The 10,979-nt window shown below is 38.9% G+C and overlaps 1 protein-coding gene across 1 annotated transcript; it reads left to right on the top strand.

Moving 5' to 3' along the window:
- The first annotated feature begins 5,363 nt into the window (after positions 1-5,363).
- LOC138528152 (uncharacterized) lies at positions 5,364-10,537 on the top strand. The gene is made up of 3 exons (XM_069639604.1): positions 5,364-5,569; positions 5,636-7,000; positions 9,596-10,537. The coding sequence occupies exons 2-3, from the start codon at positions 5,699-5,701 to the stop codon at positions 10,535-10,537; spliced, it is 2,244 nt and encodes a 747-aa protein (XP_069495705.1). The 5' UTR covers positions 5,364-5,569; positions 5,636-5,698.
- The last annotated feature ends 442 nt before the right edge of the window (positions 10,538-10,979 follow it).

Below are 10,979 nucleotides of genomic sequence, written 5' to 3'. Positions count from 1 at the left end.
TTCAAATACAGTGGGTTGATATTTAAATCTTGAGCAACATCACATGACTGTGAACAGACCTCGCGATCTAGGGTGACTAGGGTCTCAATTACATTTAAATCCCCAATACTGAAGGAACTCGGGGGATCAGGTATAGTTTTCGGTTGATACATTTTGACTTGAGTAGCAAAAAACTTTTTTAATTTGAGTTTCCTCAAAAATTTGAATAGATCGACCTGAAAATTCACAAAATTAGTACCACTGCTGGGAGAAAAAGACAGACCTTTATTGAGTGCAGAATTCTCGTCATGAGACAAAGAACGATCAGAAAGGTTGATCACCAAATCTGAATCAACTATAGTCCCAAACGTTTCTTTGAGCGCGTCAAGATCCCTGAACGAGTCATGTCCTCGTCCGAACTTCCGCTTCCGCTGCCGCTTACCCCCCCTCCTGCCCCTGGTGTGCTTGGCATGGTTGGAGTAAACACGGTTGGATGTTTGGTAAATCTGACTTGTTTGGTGTTGGCAAATCTGATATTGCCCTTTTTGTAGCGCCTGATTTCGCCCAAAAAAAGTTGTCCTTTTAAATTGGGAGTTACACCAGGCTGTGCCTCATTAGCATCTGATTCAATTGGTTCTGTTTCTGAGTCTGGATCAGAACTAGCAGGGGTAGTAGTTATTGAAGGTGGTTTAGAATGGGTGTTGATATCATCATACTTGGGTTGAAAAGTATAGACTCTATCCTGACGATAATCTTTATCGTCACGAAAATATTTACGAAATTTACGCAGCTTAATTTCGTCTTGATACTCAACTAAGATTTCATTCATTTTTTCAAAATTCTTATGTTTAGTTTCTTCTGCATTAGGCATTTGACTGATTTCCTCTTTAATAACTTGAATCTTAGTTAGAACACGTTTATGCTCTCTAGTCGCATGTAGAATTAGTAGCTCCAACATATGTTTGGAGCTTTGGTTTAAATTATCTACCCATTGTTCTGCTAGATCCGCATCCTCTTCGTGATCAAAATTAGGGAATGTGAGAATCCGTAAGCCTCTAGGGATAAGATTGTTCTCAAGATAATTGGTGAGCGAAGCTTGCTCCCAATACTTGTTAATTTCTTTTTTCGAAAGACGTTCGAGTTTAATAAATTTTTGTTTAAGAGTCTCAGGTGCTGAAGAATTATGTTTGAATGGATTTTCTGTGCTACCCCTAGGGGCAAATAATGCTGCCCTATCCTTGTCTCTATTAGACATATAATCAGCCATTATTGTGCAGTGAAGGTCAGCAGGCGCAGACTAGCGACAATAAATGTAAAACAAAAAGATGTGGATTATCGCATTCGAGGTCTGTGCGCTAGTATTCACTGTTGGTGTTGATACTGGAGAAATTGAAGTGTGAGCTGCACTACCACCTACGCCAGCCAGTCCACCCTGGCTGGTACCAGAAAATATGTACAAGAGGGGAGTTGAGGTGGAGATGCGCTGAACACCATATGAATAAGGAGCACTAATTATAAAATTGATGCTTTAATTGTTGTAGAAACAGCCGACACATGTTTCGACACGCAGGTCGTTTTCAAGGCTGAGTAGTCACATGCAACATTTGATTTATCATATTATTCATGACAGAAAAGAGGATACAAAAGATTGTAACAATCACATTGAATTTGAAAAAAGTAAATACAGACCATATCACATAAAGTTAAAAAATAGTAGTGACATATAGCAAAAAAGATAGTGACATATAGCAAATATCATAATATTATATGAATAAGAATCATTGGCATACCGTAAACCATGGTTGGAGGGTGGAGTAAACAGAAGCAAACGGTAGTTGAAAATAATGAAACAAAAACAGAAAATATACAGTAAGAAACAAGCTTAAACATTTGAGGAATACATCCTTCCTTAAATGGAAGAACAAAAGAAACACATAAAAAGGGGATTTCCTTGACCTATGCGCTACAATACCGGAGCCCCCAATCAAGCATGGTGTGCACACTTCACCCATGCAAATAATGAAATTGTGAACTAATCGGCACCAAAAGTTAAAGGACACACGTTGAGTAGAAACCAATAGCTAATGCAAAAGATACAAGATCAAAGTAATAAATTGAGCTTACCACAAGAACACAGAGTATATCGAAGACATCAATAAATGGGAAATCCCTGTGTAGAACAAGCATGAATGTCAGTTGGACAACTCAAAACAAAGGATTGCTGATAATTTTAAGAAAATACAAGATATAACCCAAAATATTCGAGTCTACATACCACAAGAAGCAGAGCGTTATAAGTATTACGCTGGTGTCAAGTCCAAGCCGTGATGGCCGTAACCAATATATAACCTGAAAACCAATCAGTAGAATATCTAAGTACTTCAGCCAGATAGTATGGAATCAAATCACTGACTATTCAGCAGCAAAAGATCAAACTCACTCGTTGGATCGAGCAATCACAGTTACAGAGGAATTCCCCAGAGCAGTCATCTGTACCAAACATTGGAAAAAGATAAAGAAAAGGCAACCGACGTCACAGCGGTGACGTAGGTTGCGTCGCATGCATCTGGCGTCGCGTGAGTGACGTCAGATGTAAACAAACAGTAAAAGTGAAAATAAAAATAGGACTAAGCCGTCAAGTAGGGATAGTATAGAGAAAACTACTAATATGTGGCCGGTAACCAAATACTAATTAAAAAAGAGAAGGAAATAGTAGAAAAGAAGCAGCAGACGTCACAGCGGTGACGTCCGTTGCGTAGAACGCAGTTAACGTCGCCCTGATGACGTAAGTATATTCAAACAACCTATTCCAATGGTAGGGCATATCAAATATTTAAATTGAAATGGAAAAACATTTTTTATTAAAACTAAGGGTGCCAGTGCACACGAGCATGATGTAGCGGCTCCGGCAAAGTGCGTCTCCATGTCCTGTTCAAAAAACATACAATCCATTTTGATTCATTAATCAGAATTATTATAGAAATACAGACATCTCGTGGTCTGTGTTGAGACCCCGTGTGGTACAACGTAATAAGCAAATAATTTTCGCCTCCATTTGGCGCAATTTCAGCTCAAGGTTGCCACCCCTTTTCCCCTTATGAGCCTTCATCAGACCAATAAAGCGCAAGTCAGCAATGTCATCTAGCTGATGTTCCAATTGCCAATGAACGGCCAAGGGTGACTTTGGTTCAAGCATTTTAAGGCTAGACAAGTGTTCCCGGATTCGGATACGGAGTTGACGAATGGTGCTACCCACATACAATTTCTCACAGGTACAAATGATAGCATAGACCACATGAGTAGTCTTGCAATTAATAAAATCACGTATTTGAATTTGAGTTCCAAAATGGTCACAAAAGGTTTTGCATTTAGCAACAGCCCAAGGGCATTGGTTACAATTACCACATTTATGAAAACCCCCCGGTTGTTTTAACCACATAGAAGAACTTGGTTGGTTATCAAAAAATGAAGGACTCACAATACTTTTGATCGTAGGTGATCTTGTAAAGGTAAATTTGGGCTTTGGAGTCAAGAATGGTTGTAAATCTTTGTCAAGTCTTAGAATATGCCAATGCTTTGCAACCATTTTATATAGCAATGAAGAATCATTCGTGAATGGAGTGATTAGTGAGATATGTGAGGGATGCTCTTTTGACCTAGTCACATTAGTCAGGAGGTCACGTTGATGAGTTTGGGTGAATTTGGAATAAGCCTTGTAAATAACTGAACTCTTATACCCTCGATTGAGGAAGCGTTGATTAAGGATATTGCATTCTCTTTTGTAGTCACTGGATAGAGTACAATTACGTCTGGCTCTATGAAATTCTCCCGTTGGGATGTTATCAATAATAGCACGTTGGTGATTGCTCTGTGCAGCCAAAATTGAATTTACTTCAGTAGGTTTTCTAAAAGTATTGGTAAGTACAGTGTTTCCTACAACAAAGATATGTAAATCCAAGAAGTCAATTTCACATGAGTTCAAAAGACCAATAAGGCGAATTCCAAACCTATTGGTGTTGGCATGACCTAGAAAAGTAGTGAAAGAGTCTTCAGACCCTTTCCAAATTAGAAAAATATCGTCAATGTAACGACGCCACATCACAATATTTGACACAAATTGCACTTGATTGAGGATATGCGTTTCTTCATAGAAAGACATAAAAAGGTTAGCCAAGGAGGGTGCAAACTTGGCCCCCATGGCAACCCCCCTCACCTGCAGATAGAATTGGTCATTGAAAATAAACATATTGTTCCCGAGTACAAATTGTAAGAATTGCTTCAACATAGATACATGGTCAGAATAGGATGCTGAGGTGTTCCTAAACACATAGTCAATTGTCTGTAGTGCTAAATCATGATTGATATTAGTATAGAGTGCAACTACATCAATTGTTGCCAACAGATAATCTGGTTCCCAAATAATATCTTGCAAGGACTGTAAAATGTGGGTACTATCACGTATGTAGGATGGCATTTGTATAACAAAAGGTTTAAGTGCCTCATCCAGATATTTCGAGAGGCCTTCAGTGGCCCAATTGATACCACTCATGATGGGCCGGACCTCAGGTAAGGTCTCAAAAGGTTTATGTATCTTCGGCAGAAAGTACATGGTCGGTATGGTAGGATTAGTGTTGGACAAAAAATGTTTCTCATCATCAGTAAGAAAACCTCTTTGATACCAGATGTCAATTAATTCTAGGAGACCAGTTATCACACGTTTGACAGGGTTGGAGTCAAGAGTTTCATAGCAACCAGGGGTATGCAAATGTTTGCAACCCATAGTTATGTAGTCAAAAGTATTAAGTATAACAATATTGCCCCCTTTATCGGCCTCCTTGATAACAATTGAAGGGTCTTTGGCCAAGTTTTGCAGTGCTTTCCTTTGCTTAGTAGTAAGATTACTTATTTTGTTTTTATGTGAGACAACTAGTTTGTCCAAATATGAATGGATGTCTTGTGTGAGTGCTTGGTTGAAGGTTTCAATGACATTATCTGCAGGCAGTTGAGGTGTAAATTTAGACTTCGATTTCAATTCTTTGAGATTCAAATGCAGTGGGTTGATATTTAAATCTTGAGCAACATCACATGACTGTGAACAGACCTCGCGATCTAGGGTGACTAGGGTCTCAATTACATTTAAATCCCCAATACTGAAGGAACTCGGGGGATCAGGTATAGTTTTCGGTTGATACATTTTGACTTGAGTAGCAAAAAACTTTTTTAATTTGAGTTTCCTCAAAAATTTGAATAGATCGACCTGAAAATTCACAAAATTAGTACCACTGCTGGGAGAAAAAGACAGACCTTTATTGAGTGCAGAATTCTCGTCATGAGACAAAGAATGATCAGAAAGGTTGATCACCAAATCTGAATCAGGAGGGGGGGTAAGCGGCAGCGGAAGCGGAAGTTCGGACGAGGACATGACTCGTTCAGGGATCTTGACGCGCTCAAAGAAACGTTTGGGACTATAGTTGATTCAGATTTGGTGATCAACCTTTCTGATCGTTCTTTGTCTCATGACGAGAATTCTGCACTCAATAAAGGTCTGTCTTTTTCTCCCAGCAGTGGTACTAATTTTGTGAATTTTCAGGTCGATCTATTCAATAAAGGTCTGTCTTTTTCTCCCAGCAGTGGTACTAATTTTGTGAATTTTCAGGTCGATCTATTCAAATTTTTGAGGAAACTCAAATTAAAAAAGTTTTTTGCTACTCAAGTCAAAATGTATCAACCGAAAACTATACCTGATCCCCCGAGTTCCTTCAGTATTGGGGATTTAAATGTAATTGAGACCCTAGTCACCCTAGATCGCGAGGTCTGTTCACAGTCATGTGATGTTGCTCAAGATTTAAATATCAACCCACTGCATTTGAATCTCAAAGAATTGAAATCGAAGTCTAAATTTACACCTCAACTGCCTGCAGATAATGTCATTGAAACCTTCAACCAAGCACTCACACAAGACATCCATTCATATTTGGACAAACTAGTTGTCTCACATAAAAACAAAATAAGTAATCTTACTACTAAGCAAAGGAAAGCACTGCAAAACTTGGCCAAAGACCCTTCAATTGTTATCAAGGAGGCCGATAAAGGGGGCAATATTGTTATACTTAATACTTTTGACTACATAACTATGGGTTGCAAACATTTGCATACCCCTGGTTGCTATGAAACTCTTGACTCCAACCCTGTCAAACGTGTGATAACTGGTCTCCTAGAATTAATTGACATCTGGTATCAAAGAGGTTTTCTTACTGATGATGAGAAACATTTTTTGTCCAACACTAATCCTACCATACCGACCATGTACTTTCTGCCGAAGATACATAAACCTTTTGAGACCTTACCTGAGGTCCGGCCCATCATGAGTGGTATCAATTGGGCCACTGAAGGCCTCTCGAAATATCTGGATGAGGCACTTAAACCTTTTGTTATACAAATGCCATCCTACATACGTGATAGTACCCACATTTTACAGTCCTTGCAAGATATTATTTGGGAACCAGATTATCTGTTGGCAACAATTGATGTAGTTGCACTCTATACTAATATCAATCATGATTTAGCACTACAGACAATTGACTATGTGTTTAGGAACACCTCAGCATCCTATTCTGACCATGTATCTATGTTGAAGCAATTCTTACAATTTGTACTCGGGAACAATATGTTTATTTTCAATGACCAATTCTATCTGCAGGTGAGGGGGGTTGCCATGGGGGCCAAGTTTGCACCCTCCTTGGCTAACCTTTTTATGTCTTTCTATGAAGAAACGCATATCCTCAATCAAGTGCAATTTGTGTCAAATATTGTGATGTGGCGTCGTTACATTGACGATATTTTTCTAATTTGGAAAGGGTCTGAAGACTCTTTCACTACTTTTCTAGGTCATGCCAACACCAATAGGTTTGGAATTCGCCTTATTGGTCTTTTGAACTCATGTGAAATTGACTTCTTGGATTTACATATCTTTGTTGTAGGAAACACTGTACTTACCAATACTTTTAGAAAACCTACTGAAGTAAATTCAATTTTGGCTGCACAGAGCAATCACCAACGTGCTATTATTGATAACATCCCAACGGGAGAATTTCATAGAGCCAGACGTAATTGTACTCTATCCAGTGACTACAAAAGAGAATGCAATATCCTTAATCAACGCTTCCTCAATCGAGGGTATAAGAGTTCAGTTATTTACAAGGCTTACTCCAAATTCACCCAAACTCATCAACGTGACCTCCTGACTAATGTGACTAGGTCAAAAGAGCATCCCTCACATATCTCACTAATCACTCCATTCACGAATGATTCTTCATTGCTATATAAAATGGTTGCAAAGCATTGGCATATTCTAAGACTTGACAAAGATTTACAACCATTCTTGACTCCAAAGCCCAAATTTACCTTTACAAGATCACCTACGATCAAAAGTATTGTGAGTCCTTCATTTTTTGATAACCAACCAAGTTCTTCTATGTGGTTAAAACAACCGGGGGGTTTTCATAAATGTGGTAATTGTAACCAATGCCCTTGGGCTGTTGCTAAATGCAAAACCTTTTGTGACCATTTTGGAACTCAAATTCAAATACGTGATTTTATTAATTGCAAGACTACTCATGTGGTCTATGCTATCATTTGTACCTGTGAGAAATTGTATGTGGGTAGCACCATTCGTCAACTCCGTATCCGAATCCGGGAACACTTGTCTAGCCTTAAAATGCTTGAACCAAAGTCACCCTTGGCCGTTCATTGGCAATTGGAACATCAGCTAGATGACATTGCTGACTTGCGCTTTATTGGTCTGATGAAGGCTCATAAGGGGAAAAGGGGTGGCAACCTTGAGCTGAAATTGCGCCAAATGGAGGCGAAAATTATTTGCTTATTACGTTGTACCACACGGGGTCTCAACACAGACCACGAGATGTCTGTATTTCTATAATAATTCTGATTAATGAATCAAAATGGATTGTATGTTTTTTGAACAGGACATGGAGACGCACTTTGCCGGAGCCGCTACATCATGCTCGTGTGCACTGGCACCCTTAGTTTTAATAAAAAATGTTTTTCCATTTCAATTTAAATATTTGATATGCCCTACCATTGGAATAGGTTGTTTGAATATACTTACGTCATCAGGGCGACGTTAACTGCGTTCTACGCAACGGACGTCACCGCTGTGACGTCTGCTGCTTCTTTTCTACTATTTCCTTCTCTTTTTTAATTAGTATTTGGTTACCGGCCACATATTAGTAGTTTTCTCTATACTATCCCTACTTGACGGCTTAGTCCTATTTTTATTTTCACTTTTACTGTTTGTTTACATCTGACGTCACTCACGCGACGCCAGATGCATGCGACGCAACCTACGTCACCGCTGTGACGTCGGTTGCCTTTTCTTTATCTTTTTCCAATGTTTGGTACAGATGACTGCTCTGGGGAATTCCTCTGTAACTGTGATTGCTCGATCCAACGAGTGAGTTTGATCTTTTGCTGCTGAATAGTCAGTGATTTGATTCCATACTATCTGGCTGAAGTACTTAGATATTCTACTGATTGGTTTTCAGGTTATATATTGGTTACGGCCATCACGGCTTGGACTTGACACCAGCGTAATACTTATAACGCTCTGCTTCTTGTGGTATGTAGACTCGAATATTTTGGGTTATATCTTGTATTTTCTTAAAATTATCAGCAATCCTTTGTTTTGAGTTGTCCAACTGACATTCATGCTTGTTCTACACAGGGATTTCCCATTTATTGATTTCTTCGATATACTCTGTGTTCTTGTGGTAAGCTCAATTTATTACTTTGATCTTGTATCTTTTGCATTAGCTATTGGTTTCTACTCAACGTGTGTCCTTTAACTTTTGGTGCCGATTAGTTCACAATTTCATTATTTGCATGGGTGAAGTGTGCACACCATGCTTGATTGGGGGCTCCGGTATTGTAGCGCATAGGTCAAGGAAATCCCCTTTTTATGTGTTTCTTTTGTTCTTCCATTTAAGGAAGGATGTATTCCTCAAATGTTTAAGCTTGTTTCTTACTGTATATTTTCTGTTTTTGTTTCATTATTTTCAACTACCGTTTGCTTCTGTTTACTCCACCCTCCAACCATGGTTTACGGTATGCCAATGATTCTTATTCATATAATATTATGATATTTGCTATATGTCACTATCTTTTTTGCTATATGTCACCACTATTTTTTAACTTTATGTGATATGGTCTGTATTTACTTTTTTCAAATTCAATGTGATTGTTACAATCTTTTGTATCCTCTTTTCTGTCATGAATAATATGATAAATCAAATGTTGCATGTGACTACTCAGCCTTGAAAACGACCTGCGTGTCGAAACACGTGTCGGCTGTTTCTACAACAATTAAAGCATCAATTTTATAATTAGTGCTCCTTATTCATATGGTGTTCAGCGCATCTCCACCTCAACTCCCCTCTTGTACATATTTTCTGGTACCAGCCAGGGTGGACTGGCTGGCGTAGGTGGTAGTGCAGCTCACACTTCAATTTCTCCAGTATCAACACCAACAGTGAATACTAGCGCACAGACCTCGAATGCGATAATCCACATCTTTTTGTTTTACATTTATTGTCGCTAGTCTGCGCCTGCTGACCTTCACTGCACAATAATGGCTGATTATATGTCTAATAGAGACAAGGATAGGGCAGCATTATTTGCCCCTAGGGGTAGCACAGAAAATCCATTCAAACGTAATTCTTCAGCACCTGAGACTCTTAAACAAAAATTTATTAAACTCGAACGTCTTTCGAAAAAAGAAATTAACAAGTATTGGGAGCAAGCTTCGCTCACCAATTATCTTGAGAACAATCTTATCCCTAGAGGCTTACGGATTCTCACATTCCCTAATTTTGATCACGAAGAGGATGCGGATCTAGCAGAACAATGGGTAGATAATTTAAACCAAAGCTCCAAACATATGTTGGAGCTACTAATTCTACATGCGACTAGAGAGCATAAACGTGTTCTAACTAAGATTCAAGTAATTAAAGAGGAAATCAGTCAAATGCCTAATGCAGAAGAAACTAAACATAAGAATTTTGAAAAAATGAATGAAATCTTAGTTGAGTATCAAGACGAAATTAAGCTGCGTAAATTTCGTAAATATTTTCGTGACGATAAAGATTATCGTCAGGATAGAGTCTATACTTTTCAACCCAAGTATGATGATATCAACACCCATTCTAAACCACCTTCAATAACTACTACCCCTGCTAGTTCTGATCCAGACTCAGAAACAGAACCAATTGAATCAGATGCTAATGAGGCACAGCCTGGTGTAACTCCCAATTTAAAAGGACAACTTTTTTTGGGCGAAATCAGGCGCTACAAAAAGGGCAATATCAGATTTGCCAACACCAAACAAGTCAGATTTACCAAACATCCAACCGTGTTTACTCCAACCATGCCAAGCACACCAGGGGCAGGAGGGGGGGTAAGCGGCAGCGGAAGCGGAAGTTCGGACGAGGACATTACTCGTTTAGGGATCTCGACGCGCTCCAAGAAACGTTTGGGACTATAGTTGATTCAGATTTGGTGATCAACCTTTCTGATCGTTCTTTGTCTCATGACGAGAATTCTGCACTCAATAAAGGTCTGTCTTTTTCTCCCAGCAGTGGTACTAATTTTGTGAATTTTCAGGTCGATCTATTCAAATTTTTGAGGAAACTCAAATTAAAAAAGTTTTTTGCTACTCAAGTCAAAATGTATCAACCGAAAACTATACCTGATCCCCCGAGTTCCTTCAGTATTGGGGATTTAAATGTAATTGAGACCCTAGTCACCCTAGATCGCGAGGTCTGTTCACAGTCATGTGATGTTGCTCAAGATTTAAATATCAACCCACTGCATTTGAATCTCAAAGAATTGAAATCGAAGTCTAAATTTACACCTCAACTGCCTGCAGATAATGTCATTGAAACCTTCAACCAAGCACTCACACAAGACATCCATTCATATTTGGA

The sequence above is a fragment of the Ambystoma mexicanum genome, chromosome 7q (assembly GCF_040938575.1).
Source record: "Ambystoma mexicanum isolate Mex_15411 chromosome 7q, UKY_AmexF1_1, whole genome shotgun sequence".
Taxonomy (NCBI): Eukaryota; Metazoa; Chordata; class Amphibia; order Caudata; family Ambystomatidae; genus Ambystoma; species Ambystoma mexicanum.
The sequence above is the reverse complement of the archived record's forward strand: the minus strand, read 5'-3'. Positions and strand labels throughout refer to the sequence as shown.

Excerpts from the sequence above, each read along its gene's own strand:
- LOC138528152 (XM_069639604.1), top strand. The coding sequence starts at position 5,699 with ATGTATCAACCGAAAACTATACCTGATCCCCCGAGTTCCTTCAGTATT. Across the intron at positions 7,001-9,595 it reads CTTTTAGAAAACCTACTGAA|TCTGCGCCTGCTGACCTTCA; the intron begins GTAAATTCAATT and ends TATTGTCGCTAG.